This window comes from Numenius arquata, chromosome 8 (genome assembly GCF_964106895.1).
Source record: "Numenius arquata chromosome 8, bNumArq3.hap1.1, whole genome shotgun sequence".
Lineage (NCBI taxonomy): Eukaryota > Metazoa > Chordata > Aves > Charadriiformes > Scolopacidae > Numenius > Numenius arquata.
Window position 1 is genome coordinate 22,589,946 of NC_133583.1, and position 25,622 is coordinate 22,615,567.

Genomic DNA, 25,622 nt, shown 5'->3' on the forward strand with positions numbered 1-25,622 from the left:
CTTTCCCCAGCGACAGCTGCGCTAAGCACACGGTTGCTTTAGTGAAGGACAAGCGGCAGAGATTCACCAATTCATGAAAAAAAACCCTAAATCAAAACAAAACCAACTGAAACAATTCTTTGTCATCCCCTTGCCCAGATGGTTTAAAAAACACCCAAAAAAAAGGAAAAAAATGAATTGGATATATTTGATATGGATCAAATAGTGTGGAGGAAAGCAGGAAAAGCCACGAACGTTATAAAAACATTGTAGTATGAATCTGTCTTCAGAATCAATTACTGGTTTACTACTTATTTTGACATTACTATGCACCGAGAAAATAAATCCATAAGAAGACTATACATTAGGCATCATAGGAAAATGGCAACAAAACAGCAGAGTTCTGAGTACCGGCGTTTTGACTTTAGCTGCCTTGAGATGGGACTGCTGGTACCCTGTTGCAGTTGCAGAGATGGCAGTTGTTCCAGACTCATGATGAACTAGAACAGTTTGTAAGCCTAGAATCAAATAAAAAGTCAAATAAAACTGATTACGAGGAAGAAGAAGATGAAATGTACACTGCTAACGTCTCCCATTATCGTTCTAAACAGACAAGGATTTTCCCTCTCAAGACAGGTTTAGGCATTGTTTTTTGTTTTGTTAAATAGCACACACTTCAAATGTGTGTTGAGGATAAACCAAAATATGACTGCAGATTACAGTAATTTCTTTAATCAAGCTCAGACATCGCCAAATAGATTTAATCCTGACCTTCTTCAAATAATGAAGTGCTCATTTAAACTAACTCGTACCGTGCATTTTCTTTTGACCGCTTCCATCTTCTTTCAGTGTCAGCTCCATGGGCACACCAGGGTCAATATTTGCTAAGGACATTTTTGTTGATTCCCAGACAACACTAAGAGAACTAAAATTATCAAATTTACCACCCTGTTGGTCATATGCAGCCAAATCCAACACTGGATTGCGATAATTTGAAACAGGAACCTGAAAAAGAATGAATACTTTGAAGTGAACAGATGCAAGAGGATCTTTTAATCATTAAAAGAAAAAAAAAAAAAAGCATGCTGAGTTCTATGAGATTTACTATAACACTCATTACATGAGTAATGTTCATTAAAATGAGCCATCAATACAAAGTCATTAAGCTGTACTTCAACTGCAAGGGTTGTTTTTTTTTTTGTGGGGGGGGATGGCGGGGTTTTTTAGCCAGTGAATTACCTGAAAACAAAAACTGAAACACAGCTCAACTACAGCATCCTTGGAATTCAAACAAATAATGAAAAATATTGCTATTTGTCACAAGACATAGCTCAAAATTCTAGTGAAATGCGTTAGCGACAGCAGTGTACTGATGTAGTCTGACACATAATGAAGCTAGAAAATTAGGTGAACTCTGAAGTGACTTATAATACGTAAAAAACTTCTCATGTTGTTATTATACGGAAGTTACTTAAAATGATTCATCAACTCAATACACGCTGCAGTTTTATGAAACTAGGATGACTTTTATATTTACCTGGTAACATTAACACAAACCACAAAGTTTCCTCAGCAGACAACACGTGATGGCACTCATTAGGATAGAGAGGAAAGAGTTCTTTATGCTTGATAATCTACATCTACATCCACAATCATTGGCCATTTATCGTGACTCACATTTGCGAAGTGAATACACCTGATGTCACTGGACAACGCTCACTGTATCCCCTTAGATAGGTATCGTCACAGCAGCAGCATCTGTGCCGTTACTAGTAAGACACACAAATGTACACTCACGTAATAGTGCACATATGGTAAAATATGTCTCTATATACTCGATGGAATAGCTCGACTGGAATGAAGTGGTTTAAGGAAAAAGTACTTTTCTTAGAAACAGTCGCTGAAACATGTCTCCCTCCTCCTTTTTTTGGTTTTGGTTGGTTTGTTGTTGGTTTTTTTTAAACGAAAAAAAGAAGTTTATCTCAAGACAAGTCAGAAAGGCTTCCTCACAGTGACACCTTTGGCAGAAGCCACAATCCAAATGCTTTTATATACACTCCTATCTTCTGGTAGGTCCCTTTATAAACCTGTTTGAACGATCACTGTAGGATTATTCACGTTGAGACTGCTCTCTGCAGAAGCAGATGACACCAGTGTGGCCCCTATCACCAGTTACTGCTACTCTTGCAGCAAATTAGATGCTTTATCTCATATGTGAAGGTCCAAACACTGATTTTTAAGTTCTAGGAACACATTCTTTTCCTGTCACCCCTCAGGCTTACCACTTGCTTGTTCTGTTGCAGCAAAGGGCAGGAGAGATCAAACTGAGGACTTCCATAAACAGGAGTCAAAGTGAGTCGGGAAGGGACAGCACAGATGAACTTCACAACAGCAGGCTCAGCCACGGGAAATGGGTTGGTGATTGTGGGGCTGTTCCCAACTGTTAAGGCGATAACCTGTACAATTATGAAAACAGGCAAGTGAGGAGAGAGAAAAGGAATGGAGCACCTCTGTGATGAGGAAAGGCTGAGAGATGTGGGGCTGTTCAGCCTGGAGAACAGCAGACTGAGAGGGGACCTCATCAATGCAGAGCAATATCTAAAGAGTGGGTGTCAAGAGGATGGGGCCAGACTCTTCTCAGGGACAGGGGGACAGGACAAGGGGCAATGGGCACAAACTGGAACACGGGAAATTCCATCTCAACATGTGGAAAAACTACTTTTTTTCCTTTGAGGGTGGCAGAGCCCTGGAACAGGCTGCCCAGAGGGGGTGTGGAGTCTCCTTCTCTGGAGATACTCCAAACCCACCTGGACACGTTCCTGTGCAACCTGCTCTAGGTGACCCTGCTCTGGCAGGGGGTTGGACTAAACGAGGTCCCTGCCAACTCCTACAATTCTGTGATTCTGTGACTACTGAGTTCAGGCATATTCTGTTTCACATATCTCAGTTATGCTCTGATGTCAGAATGAACAAGGAAAATACGATTCTTGGGAATTTACAGCACCGTTAAAACACAGGAAGATGTAAAAGGAGGTGTATATTTCAAGAACAGTTCTATACCATTATTGAAGTACTATTCCTGGGAACTTTTCCTAGGTATTCATGCTTATTACTGTCATCGAATGGTTTGGGTTGGAAGGGGCCTTAAAGATCATCGAGTTCCAACCCCCCTGCCATGGGCAGGGACACCTCCCACCAGACCAGGTTGATTAAAGCCCTGTCCAACCTGTCTTGAAATATCAAATCTTTTGTGACCTAAAAAGCTAACAGGCAGGTGTTTTTCTTGCAGAGTGAGAACAGAACACTATCTGTAGCCACTTCAGTGTGTTTAAAAACTTCTTATGTTTTACATTCCTTTTTTAGCCCTCAACAAAACAAAGGCAATGTAAACCCAGAGAAGGCCATCCCAGCAGGCTGAGGCCTTACCCACCTGTGCAGATGCGATCTGTGCTGGAGAACAGCGAGGAGAGCCAGCTAACACACGCACAGTCACAGACAGCAAAAAAACAAACGCTTGTTCCATTCTGAATTTGCACTCACAAAACCAGATACACTTTGTACAGTGTCCACTGAGAAAACCAGTTAAACAATTTAGCAGCAACACCAAAATGCTTAGGCCTTGCAGAATTATAGGAGAAAAACATTAAATCAAAGCTAAATGCTTTATAAACCGGCCAGGGTGAGTAAAGCAGGAGAAATCACCTCTGCGTGCTGGAGAAAACAAGACCAGGTGGAAAATGACTACAGCCACTATCACAAAGACTGCACAAATATCAGAGCAGTAAATTCACACGGTTGTCGTTTGTTTGAATAAACAGAATCACACTGGAAGGTAACTTAGAAGCAGGTCAGAGAGAGGAGTCCATTTACTGCAGTAACCTTCTGCTATCGTCCTATTTATGCAAGTGAAGCTGCTCTTATTAGGGTCTGTTTAACACATTCTACAACATAAGGTTTCCGTGACTTGGCTTTATACTGCAATAAATCCATCATAAACCACTTTATAACATAATGGTATGAAATGCTCACTCTAAAATCTGTACCAGCATCACAAGGCATAAACTATGTACTTACCCACGTTCTCTATTGGCTTATTATAAAAACTACTCATTACATAAAATGGTATCATAAATCTGCCTGAAGCCTGTTCCCAACAGCCTTAGCTCAGTGTTTGATGGAGGACAACAGAAATACCTTCTGGCACTTACTTGCTCTCCCAGGCTTTTGCAAGATGCTCTAACCCAGTGCTGGATGTTACTTCGTGATGTAGGAGGTCCAAGTAAAGACAGACTAATACTTTCTGCATCCTCAGTGGTGACGTTCCTGAAGAACTTTGAAGGCTCTTGTACCCATGGTCGAGGTCCTCCTTCAAATAACATATCTTTAGAGGAACCCAAAGTCACTAAAGCAACAGATAGAGGATCAATAGCCTGTAATGAATGACAGTTACAAATTAATGAGTCTATTTACACAAAGTTTGGTTGTACTTTGCAAAAGAAACTTCCTTCTTAATGGAAGAGCTATATTTATTATTTTGATTAGGCTGTGATTTTTCCCATACAGTGGTTATTTAAGAACAGAGTTGTACCAAAATAATTAGCATCACCTACAAGAATTCTGTCCAGTTAGATTATATTCACTGGAAAGCATGGATTCAAAGAAAAGTTTTCACTACATTCTAATTACATCTCTTTCATTAAAAGCTATACTCTTCTGAGCACATTTAGAGACAAAGTATTCCACTACATTTTTCAAATAGATAGCACTTTAAGTGAATTAAATTTTACTCTTTAAAACTCCTTTCACTTGACATTGCTCTCTCCAGCACAGTTCTGTGAATGCCATTATTACCCATACAAGTTTTCCCTCAAATCTCTACAATAAATTCTATATTGACGTGCATCACTGGGATAACCTGCGCAGTTTATCATCACAGAAATTAACCTGACATTTTAATACACAATAACCATTTGTAGCTTGTATTCCACAACATCATATTACTCAGGAGTTTAGGAAGCAAAAAATAGCAGCTAACATAAAGGATGGTTCAATTCTTTCCCCAGGTGCATAGGAAGAGAGAGAAGGCATGGGAAGCGTTGGCATAAGCGTTCCTCTTTCCTCCCATTCACTCCCTGGTTATATTTGTAATATAAAGCTAAAACCCATTGTGAAAACATGAGGTTTAGTCTCGAGTGTCTGCCTGCCTTTTGATTCCTCTTTATCTTTCTTCCACTTTTTATGTTATAATTTTTATTTTTTGAATAGATATCATCTGAGAGAAAAATGCCCATGCCCTCCATTTCTGGGCTTTATAAACATTTCATTCTTCAGAAATGAGGGAAAAGAATGTGGAAGTCACTGCTCTACACTTACATACATACGAAAAATTCCTAATTAAAGGGACTATACCTCTCTCTCCCATGGGTTGCCAAAAATAGAAAAGTTTACACACTCTGCTCAGGATGTCTCAGCATCTTCAAAGGATTACATTCAACTATTTAAGATCTTTGACAGAAAAGCACATTGAAAAATTAAAATCATCATTATAGTCACAGATTTGTGTGAATTGTACAAACTTTGTTCCAGATTTGGGGAATAAAGCCGCGGTCAAATGTATTAAACTTCAGCTTTGCAGGTTTAGTGAGAGATCTCTGAAGATGAGGGTAACAAACATACTGTTTCATATTTCCATATACTGACCCTGGACTCGGGATCTTTCCTCCTGTTTTCTTTAATGAACTGTCCAACAGCAAAATATATTTCTCCCATTCATAGGAAAAAGCATACATTTTCACCGCCCTATAGGCAAGTCAGCGTTGCCTTCTTGCAAAAATCAGTTTATATACTGTGAAAGCAGAAATCATAAGCTAGGTCTACCTTCATTTGCCATTGTGGACACAGAATTGTAACTGCCCCCTTATTACCTTATTCAGCCAATTTTTAAGCAAGTAAAATGGACAGTCAAGAAACAAATTATTTGAGTCTCACATAATTTTCAACCCATCTAGAGTCTGCTGAAAAGTAATTCACTAATTCAGGTGTGCTGTGCAAAACAAAACATACATCCTCATTTGCACGAGGACTGACTCCTGTGCCTGTCCTGCGTATTTCTTCAGCTGACAGCAACTGTGACTCTTTTACCAAAAGGCTGAAAAACGGACATGGATCTCAAAATTCCACTTCAGAAGTTACAACAATCTGTTAGTTCACTCTGGCACTCCTCACTCCTCTGCAGTTGCCCTGCAATGGCCATGTAAGCAAACTCTGCTATATGCATACTCCACAGAGAAAGGGTTAAAACATGATTCCCCAAAACAGTCCATATTATTTTTTCCTGTGAATCAACCACCCACATTTTTTAAAAACACACTCATTACATAATATCAACTTGCTATTGGGCATTTAAAGGCATTTGAAGTGGTGGATTGCTTAAAGAACGGCAAAACCAGACTTACTTTTAATGGCAGATAAGCAGCAATGGTGATGCTCACACTGAGGTGGACGTGACCGTGGGTGTAACTAACAACAAGTGCTGTGAACCCGTGAGCTTCCGCTTTCACTCTGACTCCACTACAAAAATCAGCAGTTGGCTTAAGCCTTCCTGTCAGATAAATTAAAAATATATAAACACAATAATATCTTTGGAAAGAAACGCCCAGGAATTTCCATAAGTAGAGATGTGTTCCCCCAACCAAACGGGTAAAAATGTTGACTACTGTCTTTCATCTCAAACCCAACACTCACTCAGGTATCTGTGTCTCACAAACTTCTTTATTTTCACACTGTCCTAAAGAGGATGTGAGTCTTTACTCTGGTACAAACTAATATAGCTTCTACCTCTCACTGAATATTTTCATCTTGCTGTTCTAAAATGAAACTGGCTTGTAATTAAGCACAATTAAGTCACGCTGCTTAGACAAGCTTTCCTGCACAGAACAACTTGAACTGTAGGCAATACATTTCTCTAGCTGAAGGTAAGGTATTTTAATGACATTTCTCTGCTTACTCAGAGGACATTTTGGGGTTTGGGAGGGGTCTATTTTTTCTTTTTTTGAAACAAACAGTACAACAGCACACCACATAATGACATTTAAAATAGCTGCCTCTCAGGCAAACAGATGGCACAATGCAGACTGGTTTTACTGGCACAGGAAAGAGCTTCCATTTAAGAGGCACTTTGAAAAAATGAATGGTACATCCGAATACCATACTGAATTCAGCAGCCAGAGGAACAAGCATGATGCTCAATGTCCGTTTCGCCCAGCAACATTAATGGCAATCTTTGAAAATAACACGCATACTCCACACTCTTACAAACCTGACAAGGAGCATTTCTTAGAGCAATGAGCTTAACAGTGACAGAGCTTTGGCAAAACTTAGGCAGCTGACGGTCTTAGTTCCCTGTGAGCAAACAATGAGCAGTGTCTTTAGAGAACAGAGAGTCCTGCCGGACAATTTGGGCAAAGTAGTTATTAACCTTAGTGTTCTTGTAAGTCTTCCAATGCTACCTCACAACACAGTATGCATGGACCCCTCTTAGGAGAAAATCCATCAGCTTTGTTACAAAAGCATGTTAAAAATACTAAATCAATAGAAAGACATATGGGAAACTCCATGTTATCCAATAAAATAATTGCTAAAACCCTTGAGAGTCCCTCAAAACATAGAATCATAGAATGGTTAGAGTTGGAAGGGACATTAAAGATCATCGAGCTCCAACCCCCTGCCCTGGGCAGGGACACCTCCCACCAGACCAGGTTGCTCAAAGCCCCGTCCAACCTGGCCTTGAACACTTCCAGGGATGGGGCAGCCACAGCTTCTCTGGGCAACCTGGGCCAGGGTCTCACCACCCTCAAAGCAAAGAATTTCTTTCTAGTATCTAATTTAGATCTCCCCTCTTTCAATTTAAAGCCATTACCCCTCATAACATCAAAAATATCAAAGGGAAGTTCTGCATAAAAAAGTAAATACATCTTCAAAATAAAACTGTTCTGATACCCACCTCGGAAGTTAAGCACCTCTCTGGCAATACTGTGCACTGCAACTCAAACAGTGATTTAAAGGAGGCATGTGACTTGGTAACATCTTAATTTAACTTTCAAAACAGAGAGGGAGTCAAATCACCTTGAAGTGGCCTGAACACACCACGGTTTTCCACTTCCACAACTAGATCAAAGTGTGAGCAGTCACTCAGTGGGACTGTCTCGCCGGTTTCAACGTTTGTTAGGCCATTAATCCTCAGGGGCAGCTCCAGTATTTGGCCAACACGTGCTTCGACCTGACATGGTACGAACTCCATCCCACTGGGCTCAGTTACGTACACCTGAGGGAGGAGAGAAACACAGGACAGATGTAGGAACACAACTCCACAAAGCTGTATCAGGAAAAGAAAAAAAAAAAAAGGAGAAAAACCAGAGTTCAATATGCTCCTTATATTATTAGGCCTCTCATATACATGTCCTAGCTGATGACTTCCCTCTGATGGCTGGACACAATTCTTCTCAGATTCAACACTGCTTTTGTGCTTACCTGCTACAGAAGGGTACCATGAAGGGCCAGGAAAGCTTGCTACTATTTTAGTGCTCTTTTCCCATAACAGTCTAAGTACACATTAGTTTGATGATCATTTTACTGCTACTTCTACAATTCTCTCTTCTGCTTTGTTGATTTTAAAGTGTGGACTATATTGCACGATATCTCCAGAAGGTACTATCACCAACTGGGACAGATTTAGTATCCACCCTTGACTTTCACAGCGTAAATACTTGAGCCAGACCTGCCACAGCCAGCATAGAATCATAGAATGGTTTGGGTTAGAAGGGACCTTAAAGATCATCCAGTCCCACCCCCTGCCCTGGGCAGGGACACCTCCCACCAGACCAGGTTGCTCAAAGCCCCGTCCAACCTGGCCTTGAACCCCTCCAGGGATGGGGCAGCCACAGCTTCTCTGGGCAACCTGGGCCAGGCTCTCACCACCCTCACAGCAAAGAAGTTTTCTAGCATCTAATCTAAATCTCCGCTCTCTCAGTTTAAAACCATTCCCCCTCATCCTATCACTCCCCTCCCTGATAAGAAGTCCCTCCCCCATCTTTCCTGCAGACCCCCTTTAGGTACTGGAAGGCCTCCATTGGAAAGCTCCCCAGCCTCCATCGCTCGCACCAGCAGCTGTGTAGAAGTGAACTCATGGCCCAAATATTTCCTCAATGGCTTTTTTTCTTTCTTGCATTTCTGTTGGAAAAACACTTTTAAAGGTGCCCATGGCTCAACGTTTCCCCACAATAATGTCAGAAATCTAAAATAAGTGAACAAATATCTACTAATCTAACAACCTTCTGCTTCAACAAGTAACCTTTATGTGAGAGAGATTTTTAAAATCCAAAGTTTCAAAAATAAGACTGCCAGAAACAGACCTTCTATGCTATCATAGCTGGCACGTTGATGAACAAGCCTTAACTGTATTATCTGTTATTCTGATTTGCTACTTTAACATTAATGTTAAAGAATCCACCAAAGACTTACTGTATATTTCATAACAATCACTACGACCAAAGCTTTTCATTTGCAATATCTCAACTTCCTAACCATCTGCAAATGGCTTGAGGATAGAATATTGAACCATATGGTACCGAGTTAAAGCTGTAATCCTTGTGGAACAGAGTTAACTATTCCTAAAACTTGCTCACTGAGGTCAGTCAATAGAACTCTTCAGAGTTATTCTATGAAGAATGCAATTCTTAGCGTGAGGAAAATGGCATTCAAAAATGACCTATTCAGATTGTGCAATGCGCTGCTCTGAAAGCTCACATGGAGAGGATTTTTTTCTGTCTTCAGGCTTTGACTTATGTTTGAGGGTAAGAAGTTTTAACTGAAAATCTTCATTCCTGTGTCTCCTGCTGGTAACTGTCACGGTGCTAAAAAGCAGCAGCCTGGGCTGTCCAGCGAATAACTTCAGAGCAAGGCTGTAAACTAAACTCTGCACAAATTTTGATTTGTGTCATTGTTTTGTTTTAAGTCATTATTTTAAGCATGAAGTTTAGTACCTCTCTCAAATCCAGTTTGTAGAATTGACTTAAGTAATCTGAGCACAAAACCTAAGCTAACGTGCCCCTCAAAAAAACCCCAGCATTAGTAGATGCAGTTGCTCCACGTAAAACTTGGTTAGAAAGATCTTTCCCAAAACACACATGCTAAAAAAAAAAAAAGTAATAATAATTACAAAAGAGAGGAAAGAGATGTGCTTACATTGCTCTCTCTTCATTATGGAACAGACTTCGCAGTCTTGACCAAACACATTTTTTAACACTTTAGTCAAAAGGGATCCTGGTGCAACAGAAGTGCAGTACAATTACAGCAGTGCTGCACACAGGAATACTTAAAAATGATGAGGCATTTTGTATAGCTGTATATTCGATGCAACCAGCTTGTTCCCCGCCAGTTGCTAAATTACAGGCACGTATCCTGGAAGGAAGGGGCACTGCCCCTGGGCTTCGAAACGTGCTTCCTAAATCACCTTCTGCGCTCCCTCAGAAGCAAAGAGCATCACCTTTACAGGGCCATCACCAGATGGAGGGTGTTTGCCAGCCTCAACAGCCTCCGCTTGGCACAAACCAACCTGTTTCATTTACGCCCGCGCAGTTGGACAAACACAGCCTCTGGGTCACACATTAATCACACGTGCTCAGTACCACGATCTCTTAGTTCTTCTGACATCAGGAGCACGTTTCCTCTTCTCTGTCAGGTTTCTATTCCAATGCTCAGCTCTTTGCAAAAGGTATGAACTTAAAGCACATATTAAAATGCCTGATTCTGGGAAGGCAGCAGAGTAGTACTACGTCACAGTAGTGAATATACCACACAGCAGTACTTTTACTTGCTATTCTATTCTTAATCTTATTCTGTCCCTAAGTGTGGCAGTTCTTCAGAGCTTGACAGAGAGAGTAAGCACTGATACAGTTTCATTAAGCAAAACTGTTTGTGTGCAAAGGACACAAGGAGATACTTCCAAATCAGTAACGTTATAGAGAAAAAAATACTTAAAATTGTAGATTTACAGTGTTAACCAGAGCAGCTTCTTCACCAGTCTTTGCACACTCTTTCCTGTGGGGCCATTACATATCTTGTTCCTGTATTTTCTTCACTCCATACCACACACTGATCACCCTCACCAAATCCTAAGAATAGGGTATGATTTGCACAGAGACCACACAATGCCTCTTGGGACATGTACTTTTCATTCCTGTTTTCTCCTAATTTTCCTAAAAGATTACTTTTGCTTGGCCAGCTTTGGTTTCCAGGTTCATTCTGCGGCCCTGCATAGCACTTCAGCCACTTCTCCAGGCAGGAACTTCCTTGCACATCTTGATGGTATCTGTCATCATTTTATAACACCCACCTCTTATCCCACAAAAGCACTTTAATTTGGCTTGTCTGCTTAGATGGCTAGGCCAGTAGTAAATCACTGTTTCCTTCTTACACTTGAAACTTTCAACAAGGAAAAAAACTTGCCAAGGAAACCAGGGAGGGGCAAAAATGTGACTAAACTGAATAGAGTTAAGAGAGTTTGAATCCCCAGAAGCAAAAACTCTGAAAGAGATCACTTAACCTGGCACAGGGCAGGCAGGGAAATCTCTTGGGAACACTGTGGAAAGGGGAATGTCTATAGCATTATCAGCTTCTTCGCTGCTTCCAGGAGCCATATTCAAGACTGATCAGGGAAAAATAAAAGTTTTACCTTCATTTCCCCATAATGCAATGGATTCTGAACATCAATTGCCTGAATGACACTGATGCCAATATCGCTTCCAGTTGTCATTACTCCTTTGACCGTCACTGTAGCAACTGCCTGGTTAGAATAGGACCAGCTGAAATTTCCACTTCCACCATGAGCCTGGAATACAAAGAGAAAATCTTTCAAATATTTTATAAAGTATATGATTCTTGCTTTTCTTAGCTGTCAAGCCTTTGAATATCTTGCATGAGACACAAGGACACATTGAGCAATGACAATGCTAATATTGAGGAAATACAAATAAAATAACACCTCAGAACTTTCAAATAAGCAAGGTCAAGTGAGAGATGAGAAGATTACTACCCTTCATCCATTTGAATTTCAGCTTTCTTCACGTACATATCCTATGTGCTCACCAGCACTGCTAACCCAAATCTCTCTCTCCCAGCTGCAGAAGTCTGATGCTCACAACCCCCAGTGATTGATAGTGCCAAGAGTCAGCAAAGCACTGCACAAATCGGCCCACCAGAGCCCTGGCACGTCGGATTATCATCCTAGTGAGAATTCCCACTGTTTCTCTGCTGCTGACAGCCAAAGCGCTGATTTTGGGTCTCAGAGCTACTAACCTGACACTTAGCTAGCTTCTTTCACTGGGAATTGGTAAGGGATCTAAAGGGAAGGAAAAAGAAGGTAGGATGCACAGAGGGAATGAGGCAAGAGGTGGAAAAAAGAAAAAAACTCACCCTATTATTATCATTACTTTTTTTATGCTAAAAATCAGCATGTCTACCTGCAGCCATTCAACAAATGTGCTACTCCAGCAACTGATCAGTCATGGAACGAGGGATAGAAGAAGTGAAGTGAGTGGAATTATCCTACAGAAGGGTAAGGTCTAGTTACTTGATATTATGGTCCACATCAAGAGCGACAGATTATTATCCCCACTGTATGAGCACTCGGCAGCCAGACAGGGTTATTGCTGCTGTAGGTTCGTATTTTATGAAGTGAAGGGAGAAAACCCATTTTGCCAGCACAAGTAAAGTGTTGTCCTAGATGTGTCATACTATTTACTGAAAAGACACAATCATTACAATGCTGTAAAATATATAAGTTTTAAACATCATTATTGTAAGCTAGAAGAAGTATCTCTTGAGACAAACACTGTGCAGAAAGGTATACTCAACGTAATGCATTTTTAAAGCAAGCTAAAAAAAAAAAAAAAAAGACCTTCGCACTCCAAAATAAATTTCAGAGTTCCATCACAGTAAAACAAGGGTGAACATCAGAGCAATTTCTTTGTTTACGTGTATTGTTTTCATTCCTTGAACTTCCTCAGCATTTGCTCTAACCCGTTTCATAATTAAACTAAAAGTGGACAAGCTGATAAATCTTGTCTAGAAGGACAGTGTGGAAAATCACAGAATCCAACCAGAATCTTCTAGGTTGGAAGGGACCTTCAAGATCACCTTGTCCAACCATCAACCTAACTGACAAAAATAAACACCCACAAAACAACAAAATGCAACACCATCACTAAACCATGTCTCCCAGCACCACGTCAACCTGTCTTTTGAACACTTCCAGGGATGGTGCCTCAACCACCTCCCTGGGCAGCCCATTCCAATGTCTGATAACAATAATAACATAAATAACTAAACAAATCTAAATTATGCAGCAGTTTAGCTAATATCTTTTTTTTTTTTTTCTTCCGGTAAAAGTTAATTAAAAGGACAGTAATTTCCCTTTTTCCTTCCTTGAGCATGGGCACAGCCTGATTACAGAAAGAGCACCGGACAAAGACAAATGGATAAATAAGTTACAGTGTCTGACAGAAGGAGATGCATGGGATGTGGTCAGAAACATTTAAAGAATGTAAAAGTTCAGAATGTTTTCTAAACATATTTTCAATTAAAACAGGGAAACAAGCAGAAGACACAAAATAGAAATACCTAATTCTTAATAATTTTATGGATTCACATCTTCTTGCCATACAAGCCAGATGCATCACGTAACTTCACAAAGATGTCACTTCACTTCTCTAATGCATGGAAGGAAGGAAGGAAACAAACATTTTTTTTTTTCCTCCCCTTTTTTACTTGCAACGGAAGGCATCTTATTACCACAAATATGAACAAAGCAATCAAGAAAAAAATCCAGACAGCTGACAAAGTAAAACCTAAAAGTCATTCTGATACCATCTGGAAGGAGTTACTTTAGCTATAAATAGAATTTGGCTAGATCCACATCTCCCTTTTCAACTTATTTTCAGAAAAAGTCTATTCATGATTTGAAAATAGCCTGACTTAAACGCTATGGAGTAGAACATGAACGCTAATCTACAGGCAGCAACAACAGTCAAGCTGTGTGCTACTGAAAACCACCACCAGTATTGTGGAATGGGCAGACTAGGAAAGCGTTCTCAGTTTCAGTAAATGCAAACTCATTTAGATGTTCAGAGAAAAAATGGTTTTGTTTTCAAATGGGGAAAAAAAAAAAAAAATCACAGTAAAATAAGAATACTGATGCAATTATTGAAGCACCACAAAGGAATGTTCTCCAGTGAGATATTTGATGATATATGCAGATAAGGTGAGACACGAGCAGAACTGTAAAAGAGGCGGGAAACAGAAAAACACATCCTTTCCTTTACTGGGCAAACTAGCAGAAATTATGATGAAGTACTGACAATGCATATTTGTACTAAGAATTTTTACCACACTCTGCTGGTGTGGTTGGGTATAACATGAACTAAACTAAACTCTAATCCCACAGAAATTAAAACGTACAGATGACAGCGCTAAACTCAATGGTGTTAAGTTCAGATTTACATTAGAGAATGCAGTTTTATCCCCATGAGCTTGATTTGTTTACTGCAGACACCATGTTTCCTGCCGCCTCTTTTTGTATAGTGTTTACTTGAAAACAGACCCAAAACTCAGCGCTACTTCATGCTAAAAGGGAGTGGTAGGAACTGTGCAGGAAACACTTGAGTGCAGGATCTGGATATCATAGTACCGGGATAAAAGTCCAGGCTGGGAAAGCACAACGTTCTCTTCTCCAGTTAAACCATACTCTGGGTACGGGAAGACAAGCCCTTTGCTTCATGAAGCGTACAGAAGGACCGGCAGCAAAGACACACAGAAGAAATATGAAAAAAAAGTCCCTTTAGAAGGGCATACTGTAAATGAAACTGTGGCCTTTGCCTCCCTGTAACTTTTAATTAGAAGCACGAGACATGTGGCGAGTGAAGGATGCCGATGTCAAAGGTTGATAATTCATCTTGCCATGCCCTTTTTGCAGTCACTTCACACTCGGATTCATGCTCCCATAATTCCATCCCTTTACAGTACATGGTAGCCTCTAATTATTAATATGAAGTTTCATACCTAGGATGTCTTCCGTAATTCCAAACCACTCCGCACCTTTGTGTGGTGCATGCGTGAGGCAGAGAGGAAGTGAATGAAAGACAAAAGGCAAAACTCGGTGGGGTTTTTAATGTTTGTTGGTTTCTTGTGTGCTTTTTTTAAACTACACATTAATTCCTGTAACTAAGATCCAAAAAAATTCCTCCAAATCAAGGTTTGGATATCACTGTGCCTGAAGGACCCAAAGTCTATCTAAGTGGCTACAGGCCCCACTGTGTGTGTTTGAGCAATCCTGCCCGCGTTTAGATCCCCCTCTGGCATACCTGTAGGGTGTACTGGTAGACTCCTGCTTTCGGTTGCCAAGGAAACGTCAAAATGCTGGGTGAAAGAACTATGGGATCATATATTTCAACATCTTGCTGGTTTTGCACTGGAACTGGTAACGTATGAACACCGCCATCCTACAAAAAGCAACAGCAGAGTATTACAAATGGCACCACAGGGCTTCCTAGAATTAATGTTTAGTTCTTTATATATATAGGCACGTTGTTGAAAACATCTCAGAGAGAAAGGAAAGCATTTAGGGTTGCGTATGAACAGTGTTACTTGTGAGCAAACAGTCAGCTCATCGCAGCAGTGTGCTACTGTATTAAATAAGTAGTACTACTATAGAGATACAGGTTCCCACGTTAATTTAAAAGGTTTTTGAGACCTTGTCTGGAAAATTAATTAGGTAACTCCACACCTGCATTTACTCTTTGCTCATTCCTCTCTGCAGCAGGTAAAGACAAAAAGCCTAAATACTCATGCCAAAACACTAGCCTTTACAGCTTTGCTGCTCTTGTAATGCCACAACCCTCTGGCACAACATGCTGTTTCTTACTGGTTTTTGGAAGGAAAACCTTATGAGCTCTCAGCAGACCTCATTTCATTCAAGAGCACCTCTCTGACACAGAGAATGACCATGGCTTATCATATACAAGGACCTACTAAATCCTACTCAAGGAATCACTAAAACGATTTTACCGTAAATGGGTTGAAATGTTGAATTTTTCCACGTTTCAAGCCAAAGCAAATCACTTTTGCACCATGTGTCCTAGTTAGCCATACATTCAGCAGCCTGCCCAACTAGCAGAAAGTTAACAAATATTAATTTGAGGAAATGTGCAGGCTGATACATTTGGCAGATTTTCATTCCAACATTTAACATCACTTACCAAATGATAGAAAACTTCCCAAATGTAACTGAATGCAGAATAAGGCCAGGGTACGACACTGATGATCCTACCACAATAAATTGTAAAATTCACTCAGAGGCTGTGAGAGGACCTTTGCACCAGCACAAGGAAAGGAATGATATGTGCCCACAAAAGTATCTGCCACGAAAAAACAAATCAGTGCTGTGCACCACTGGTTTAACAGGCGTTTGCCACGCACTCGCGAGCAAAATCCCAAGCTTTATTTAAGCAAATCCTCTGTTGACTTAATTGAGAGTGTTCCTGACGTAAGGATATTAGAATTTGGTTCTTAATCTGTTCAAACAAAGATGGCTTAGGCTCATGTAGTCCTTAGGTTTCCTTTTACTATGTCACTATTAGGTCACTATTACACAAGTAAATTATTTTTAGGCCTACCAGTAAAGCAGAAGAGTTATTATAAAAGCATACCTTATCTACTATCGATGTCAGCGCAGCATCAATAGTGATCTGACCCTTCTTTATTGCTTTCACATAATGGTATGATCCATTCAGAGATGACTTCTGCACCTCAAAATATTCTTTGGACAGCTCTGTATTAATCCTGATATTCTAAAACAAGAACATGAAACAGAGATTGCCACAGGTAACTGACGTTAATACTGTCCAGCCAGCCATACACATATTAGCAACAAATCAATAAGAAAACAGTTCTTTAATAACATAGATCAAAGAAACTTATCTGAGACTGAGTAAGAATTTTTCTGTATGAAAGTTTCAGCCTTTCAACAAGATTATATCTTTTAGACACAACATTAACTCTATGGAAAAAATTTACTTTTTAAAATTATCAGCTACATGTAATTAAACAGGAAAAGTACCAATATTTATACCACTAAATAATTTATATTTTACAGTAATTTCTTAATTTTGTGATATTTAAACACAAAAAGGGAAGAACATGCAAGTATATCGCCCCAATAGAACATTTCTGAGTTCTAGCTAAAATTCAGATCTTTATCTCAGGTAGCAAAAAAGTGCAAATAAAATAGCATTCACATAAATTGGATATTCTGAAAATTAATAATTTAATAAAACTTCTCTGCTTGCAAATGAACTATTTAAATTTTGTTTTCTTTCTTTATTTTTTTTTTAAGAGCAGTATGTATTTGGTACCTAGTACCTAGAATTCATCTTATTTAACTACCATACAGTGAAATTTTTTAGCACTATGTTTGAAGTGCTTTGTCCAACTTCTTCCCGTTTTTTCTACAGCACTTAGATTCCAAAGGCACTTTCACATGAATCACTCCCGAGTGTTTTATTTTTAAAACCAAACCAAACGAAGGGAAAAAAGGAAAAGGCAAGAAACAACATGCTTTGAAGTGTCCTAACTCAATGTAAAAAAGAAACTGCTCAACTAATCTCAAAGAAAGTCAGGATTTAGGAGACAGACACTCAGAAGTATATCAACATTTCAACTTACATCAGATAAATACACCTTATTGCTTGATTTATCATACACTTCAATTGTAATTTCATAAAGTCTGCCTGTTTCTAGGACCCATCGGTCACCTGGATGAACTGTAAATCCTACAAAACAGGAAACATTGAACAGCACAAACCAACAGCCTCTTTACGTAATGGATATAAGCGTTTTGCTTCTGGTGCCCACACTCTGAAGATGCACATTCATTGTTTCAAGCGGCTGAGTACAGAGATGAAAAAAAAAAAAAAATATTTCTACTAAACCTATTTGATATTGAACTACTTTTATGAATAAAATTACTTTTCTATGAAAAGTAATATAAGAAATGGAAGCTGGGTATATGAACACAGAAAAGCAACAAGACGAAAACAAGGCAAGAAATGATGTTAAGCAAATCAGGAGAATTGCAGCCAGTACCAACCTAAATACCCAGGATTTACAACATAGATAGTGCTGTTGGGTAGCCTGGAAACCCCTTGCATGCGAATACCTGAAGTCTCAGTAAAGGAACAGAAAAGTTTTGACAAAAGTCAAGTAAAGATCAGCTTGTTCCTGGGGCTCCTTGTGCCTCTTTGAAAGCTAACTGTACACTGAAAATAATGTCATCCCCGCTACCCCAGACAGCGAGCATTTTAGAGAGATTCCACTAGAGGATTTAATGCTCTAAATATAAAAATTAAATAGAGCCCCATCACATTTCCACATTGACTGAGGGGAACAGACATGATTTAATTGATCTTTTGCCAACGTAATTTCTTAAAACGTTTCAAGGCACCAGGCAGCTCTGTTGAGACCGAATTCACAGCAGTGCTGCTTTCTACAGCTCCACCAGGTGCTCCCAATTTTCAAGACAAACGTGGATAATTTTATCTTTTTTCTTCTGCAAAGGGTGGAAAGTTTGTTTCCTGCTATGAGGACCTGGCTGGAAAAGCATCACCCAGGAAGGATACTCTTGTGCTCGAGAACGAGGTTGGTTTGTCCCTGCTGCAACGCAGTTACAACCGATGTTGCCTGGTCCAACTTGGCAACTGACCATGATGGTTCTCCCTCCGGATCAAGCATGTTCTGTAGCTGCAGTTCATACTGCTCAGACGGCATCGTTAACTCTGGACATAAAACAAGACAAAATATGGAACAATAAAAGCAAGTGTCTCAGTGTTTGGATGCTGCTAATTATTGCTGATTGATTTTTATTGATGCCTAGCGCACACATTAAATCAGTATTTTTAATGCTTTGTAGAAATAGCATTTTTGTGATTATATCAACACACACACAAAATGAGCCTCTTGCCCAGCTTCAATTTCCAACTATCATCATCCCACTTTTTACACCAAGCATCCAATTCATTCCCAGCTTCAAAAGTGGCCAAATGACTTTCTACAAGTTACTGACAATTTCTGCTGCTCCATTCTGCACTGCTAGCCAGTAGTGAGCCTTTTTATTAAAAAAAAAAAAAAATATAAAAAGAAAAAGAAAAAAGTCAATCATCAAAAGTCAAGTTACAAGGAGCACAGGCTGCTTGTAAGCAACAGATGCAATGACAAAATTCCACACTTCTAAATGGACATCAAGCCAGCGAACCCACACTTGTACAAGTGGAGCAAATCCAATTGTCAAGAAAACATTTCCTGTTAGAAAAGTTACTAATCTAAATTTGATTTAACTAAGAAAGTCAGACACGGTTTCTTAGTCAATGTGGAATAAAGGAGTATATCTAAAATGGCAGTGTTAGCTCCTGCTCTAAGTTACCCTTACCTTTGTGTCCTTGACAAATCTGCAAGAGTATATCCCTTACAGACACAATTTTTTGGACAGAAAAAACTAAACAGCTGTATCATCATGTGGTTTCGGAAAATGGTATTAATAAAGTAGTTTAAACACAATTAAAAATTTCTCAGCAGTTAAAAATTCACACAAAGAGTTCAAAAAAGAACAAAACAGGACAAACCTGTAATCTTCCTTTGCCTTATTTTCTGAACTCTGTACTGAATTGACGTTCCAACCAGAAGATAAATGTCATATGCTGGATTTAAAAGGATGTTTTCCAAAATAAGCAATCTGACTTCTGCAGGAGGTACATGCTATTGATTGAGGGGGAAAAAGAAGGAAAAGCAACCACATTTAAAGCAGCTCATTTGTTTGCAACAGACCAGGCAGCAATAATTTATAACCTATAAGTTAAAAATACCACTTGCTGTAATATGCTGTCTATTATCATCTCAATTTTTGTCACAATGGGGAAATGGAAGGGACAGTGAATGTTATAGAGATCAGCTCTGTGCATGCTGTGCAAGGCTGAGGAAAAAAAAAAATAATCAAGTCTATACGGATATCATTTTGGTTCAGTTTTCTGGAGAATACAGCAAAATTTGAGACAGATGCACAATGACAATTCAGACATCTAGAAATTTACTTTTCCTACTGTAAAACATGGTACCTCCATGAAACATATCCACTGTAAATTCACTGAGGAATCTGTATCAAACTCATTGGTCTATTAAATTAGGAATACAACAGATAATTGTATAAATTCTAATACAGTTTGAGGGATGTTTACTGAAAGTGTGCAGTCTGCCAGCAGGGAATGATTTAAAGGAACTACTAACCAGAAAGCCATAAAAAACTGCAAATGAACAATATTATTTCCATTTCACTTACAGTATCAGCCCAAAGCTAATTCCGAAAAATAAATATTAAAGCAGAAAACTAACCAAGCTACAAGCATTCATGAAAAAAAGCCAGACTGATATCATGTAGAGTAACTATATTCAGCACAATTAGGCAGATCTGTAATAAACTCACAATTCTTAACATGCACAATTATTTGTTCCACATTACTAGTATTACAGACATTTAGATAATATTTTCAGAGAACACTTTTTACAGGTATGGGTTAGATAGTCCAAGGCAATTCTGTTTTAAGCAAAAACATTAAAGTACAACATGTAGTAACATAAATCTGCCAAACCAGACTGCAGATATGAGATGAACTTCAGAAAAATCCCACCATTTTATAGAAGGATTTTTTTTAAGGTGCAGTATTAAGTTGATACTAGCACAATGCCAAGTAAGCGATAACCCGTAAAAACTCTCTCAGGTGTTTGTAAATTCTATTAAGAGAAGAAATAACTCTGTTGCTAGAGTTAAATGAAAAACTCAGTCACCACAAGTTAGAAAGAAAGAGCCAGCATGGATCTAGACAAGAGCTGGGAAGCTGCCAATGCTGCAGCATAACACCCTTCCAGTGTTGGCATCCTCATCCCAAACCCCGCCTGGGAGACCAGAACCTAATGAGGCAGAATTAGATATTAACGAAGTACTCATTTCAAGCCCAACAGAAAATAAAGGTATATCCAATATAGCAATCCTTGTTCTAGCTATTTATTTATTGGGGAAAAAAAAAAAAAAAAAGACCTAAAGTGTTCTAGCTGGTTATTTTTAAAAAGAGCTAAAATCATGCCCTATCCAGCATGATTCTAGTTATATATATAATATGAATGACTATCAGGAATAATAAAATTGTACTGAAGTATTTGAAATGTACTCCTCTGCCCCAGGGCCTTTTGTCAGAGAGTTAGGTTTAGAACAACCTTTGACTACAAGGTCAACCCAGTAAGACAGCACTGATATCCACAATGGGAACAATACCACAGGGCAAACTTACAGGACTATAAGACTAAATGACTGAAAAAAAGAAAGAACAATGCAAGTTTCTCACCTTATAGACGCTTTCCTGTATTCTTGCTTTTAATTTAGAACTCCCCGTTTTCATTCCAGACACCAAAATGGTATCTCCTTGCTTGGCAACTTTTTCCATCTCCAATATATAGGAAGGTGGAATGTAAGTGGATTCCAAGAACTTGAGTATACTGAAAGGTGAATCAAAAAGAGAAATTTTTTGTCCAATCTTTGTAAACCCACAGGGAAACAAGAGCAGCACCTACTCCTCACTATTTCCATTTTTAAGCAAATTTAAGATGTCTGCCTGGGACCAGATATCCAAATTTTACTCAGTTTTCAAGATATCTGCAGCTAATTTCTGTGACTGATAAAAGTTTGTTTGAAGCTTGTTCGTGGGCTTTCAAGAGATATCAGAAGCCTGCACATGTTGTCTGTAATGATCCCTCCAGTTTCCACAGTAGGTGTAGCCTGCAAAAACTCTCTAGATTATTGTGGAATAACTGATGTAAAAGACCCAAAGCTTATGTTTATAAAAGCAACAGCTTAACAAACCGCAACATAACTTTGACCTATAGGAAGAATAAATGACTATGAAAAAATCTACAAGCAGAATACTTGTAGTAACTGTTTGAAGTTTCAATGACATGACGAGAGGAAAGGAATTTGCCACGAATGGGTAAAGGACAAGAGAGAAGCTGAAAGAGTTTTAAAGGTTGCCAGCTTCCATATGCACAGGATCTTTCTGGCTTTACATGCACTTTCCCAGTAAAATCAGTAAAGCCTTATTGAGAACAGTTAGGAATATTAACATATTGATGACAGTTTATTGTTTACTTTGCAAAGCTGTAACGCCATTAGAACATTTTTATGTCAGAGCTATGCTAACAGTAGAGCACATATCAATATCAGTTTGGTTTGGATCTTGAGTCTCACTGAACAATTAGTGCACTGTAGATAGGAACAATACATTCCTACCTGCAGCTTCAAGTGTATTATCAGCTTTATAGGCTTTCCTCGGGTAATGCTGCCTGTTTGCTTCTCTAAGGCTGCAAAATTGGGAGTTTGTGTTTACCCAGTAGCAGAGAGTCTTGTTTGCTACCCCTACCCCATTCCCAATGTATGTGGAATACAGGTTTGAGGATGGAAGTTAACTATTATCCATTCTGCTCTCTAGGAGAACTGCCTTCCCCACATGCTAGTCATAGAATCATCATATAAATAAAGCCAGGTCCTTTAAAGGAAGGCAGAGTTTCCTACATTATTTTTTGTCCCGCAATCTACCTATGTTTTGCTGGAATCTGTTTTCTAAAGTAGCTGAAGCCTCCAGTGCATGAGTTTGAATCTCTCTCACCTTACAAGCTTAATAGATGTTAGGGAAGTTTTGAGTAAATCTTCACTCAAGAAATGTCTGTGAACTGTTTAGTGTGAAAACCCCATGCTTCATGTGTTTGCAGTCTGATCAAATTCATGTATATCAGGGAGGCATTTTTTCTACCAATATTCACACTGAGCAAAGTCAAGATTCACCATGGCGTATACAATATGATGAATACTAGCATAATACTGCTAGATAACAGGATCCTGGTGTGATGACACCAGTTGGTATCAGTGCAAAGATAAAACTCCTCGAGTCCAACAGGAAAAATATCCCACACAAGGTACCACTCAGTAGCCTTCAATTCTGGTTAGTTTAATAAGGATGGAAACTCAAACTTCTGTTTGAAGCCACCGAAGAACAGAACAATGAAGTAATCGCTGTAAAACTACACAGTGCATATGCTTGATAAAATATATTTTTTTTAAAAAACCAACACTAAAACAGAGGCCAAAGATGATCTGGTGGCAAATACAGGAGGAAATAAAAAATAAAATAAAATTTTAAAACCCCCAACTTTCAAGATGTTCGGATGGAGGTTTCCACAAAATACAGCACTTGTAAATTCCAGTTAACTTATTCGTTGAGTCAGTGCAGATGATGAACCAAGCACCACGGTTTATTTATCAAGCAAATGCTTTCCATTCATTGATTCGTCTGAAAAACAATATATTGAATAGCTTCACTGAATACTTTTCATTGAATTATTTCACCTGGATTTATGAGCTGTAGCTACCTTACAAGCAGCCACTTGGTGTGTTCCAATTTGAAGGTTAGATACTTTGAAAGCTATTTCAATACCAGAATTACATGTTGACCGAAACCTGAAACTCTTGAAGTTTGAAGAGCTCCTTTCTGAAGTGAAAGAAGACTTTTTTTTTTTAATTTTAAAAATAATTTAAAAATAAAACACTCTGCTGAAATCCTGAGGTAACAGCCTTACTGATAAATCTTTCCTTTGCACAAGATGTTTCAGGAAGATCAACAACTGCATCTATTTATTTCTGGTTGTTGCATTAGAGCTCCCTGGCCTCCTGTCGCTACGTAACACTATCAGTTGTGACATTAAACAGGGAGGAGAGCACCCACACTCTTCAGTAGGCACTTTGAAAAAAGCCCCACCTCTGGAACAATTGACCCATAAACATTATTTTAGGCATTAGTTCTGTAAATTGCCTCGATGTGGGAAAATATTTATACACATCAAGCTTGATGGACACGAGACCTTTGTGAACAATTTAAATGACCTTACCGTAGCGCATTGTGGGAATCTGAGAAGCCATCAGCCTCCGTGTCTTTCACTATTGTCCAGTCAAAGACCAAACCTGCCAGTGTGCTGAAAGTGTTTCCTAGAAATCAAACAATCAGATGAAAACAAAAATAAATAACAAGCACAGAGTCTTCCTGGAAGACAAGCTATGACTTTTTTCCCCTAGGAAATTTCTCTGTCTTATCCCTAAAAGAAGCACTCTCTGTATTTAGTCAAAAATGACAATCTACCTTGCGTTTCTGACTTCGGCAAAATTAAGATGTTTCTGTTAACTGCCTTTTCTGTGTACACGTGCCACTTTATGTCTCTCACACGGCCCACTAGGTAGGTGCAGGTCACACCACTCATCCTCCACTTGTCAGCTCCTGAGAGATGCTTGGCACCCACAACCTCCTTTCCCCTTTGGCCACAAAAACCTTATTATTACTTGGATATTAGCAGGACATTAAAAAAAGATCCTGCTAAACAATCTTTCACTTTGAAACATGTGGATCTGAGATACCATTTGGGTAACCTGAGTTCACAGTTCACTGCACTTTCCACATACATTGTTTTCTTTTTGGGCACAACCATGATTTACCCACACCGGGAGTAAGTCTCCACTCAAAGAACCCAAACTGAGCACCTTCTTCCTAGAAACTGTGGACTACTACAACATGAGAAATTGTAAATGACAAAAAGGAACAGAAAGGAATAAACAGACTGAAAACAAAGGTTTATCATGGTTACATTTAAGTGTAATGAGCTACTAATCTGAAAGATCTTACGATCTTCAAGGTGAGTTGTGCTCTGAACTGCAGTGCCCACTGGCACAACTGAAAAAGGAACTGAAATCCAAGTATTTACTGTATTTTAAAATGTATTTCCATTTGTGTTACTCATTTTGACATTTATATCTCTATTAATAAAGTAAGAATCAAAGCAAATCTGTTATCGAATTCTTATGCTTAAAGGTTTATAATATTTTTAAGCCAAAAATATATTTTAAGACAAGTTAACACAACGTGCAGCCTATATAGTTTCTCCCATTTCTATACAACTTACCACAGAAAGCTCCAAATCCCAAATAAATACGATTTAGAAGACAAAACTCTGAACACACAAAGCAATATAATTAAAATTGATTGAGTCTGGATTATTTAACATGCATTCAAGTCTAACTTCCTTTTAATGACGCATGTTTTAGCTTTGCAAAGCTGTATTATGCTCTTTTGTTTTGCTCCCATTGAAAATCACAAGGCTAGTGGAGAAATGCAGAAGATGGCACCATAGAGAGGCTGCGGCTGGACACAGCCAGTGCCACAGCTGGTGCCACAGCCAACTGGTGGTAAAAGCATGACACCATCCTGACAGCCTCTGAGCCACCTTTGGGCCTAGGTGTCCCAGCTCCTCACAGGGTCATAGAATTGTTATGGTTGGAAGGGACCTGAAGGTCCTGGAAGGGATCCTGAAGGGATCTGAAGATCATCAAGTCCAACCATCAACCCAACACTGACAAACCCAACACTAACCCATGTCCCTCAGCACCACATCTGGCC

General features: G+C 39.1%; 1 protein-coding gene across 1 annotated transcript in view; it reads right to left on the minus strand.

Moving 5' to 3' along the window:
• Positions 1 to 25,622, minus strand: part of NUP210 (nucleoporin 210) — a 66,842-nt gene that overhangs the window by 26,780 nt on the left and 14,440 nt on the right. Inside the window, exons 4-18 of the mRNA XM_074151420.1 lie at positions 24,067 to 24,163; positions 21,477 to 21,627; positions 19,707 to 19,839; positions 18,708 to 18,863; positions 18,179 to 18,247; positions 17,755 to 17,861; positions 16,740 to 16,880; positions 15,396 to 15,533; positions 11,711 to 11,866; positions 8,104 to 8,302; positions 6,435 to 6,580; positions 4,188 to 4,409; positions 2,262 to 2,435; positions 792 to 984; positions 391 to 497 (exon numbers count right to left, since the gene is read on the minus strand). Coding sequence (XP_074007521.1) covers positions 391 to 497; positions 792 to 984; positions 2,262 to 2,435; positions 4,188 to 4,409; positions 6,435 to 6,580; positions 8,104 to 8,302; positions 11,711 to 11,866; positions 15,396 to 15,533; positions 16,740 to 16,880; positions 17,755 to 17,861; positions 18,179 to 18,247; positions 18,708 to 18,863; positions 19,707 to 19,839; positions 21,477 to 21,627; positions 24,067 to 24,163 — 2,189 coding nt within the window. The remainder of the gene's footprint in view (positions 1 to 390; positions 498 to 791; positions 985 to 2,261; positions 2,436 to 4,187; positions 4,410 to 6,434; positions 6,581 to 8,103; positions 8,303 to 11,710; positions 11,867 to 15,395; positions 15,534 to 16,739; positions 16,881 to 17,754; positions 17,862 to 18,178; positions 18,248 to 18,707; positions 18,864 to 19,706; positions 19,840 to 21,476; positions 21,628 to 24,066; positions 24,164 to 25,622) is intronic.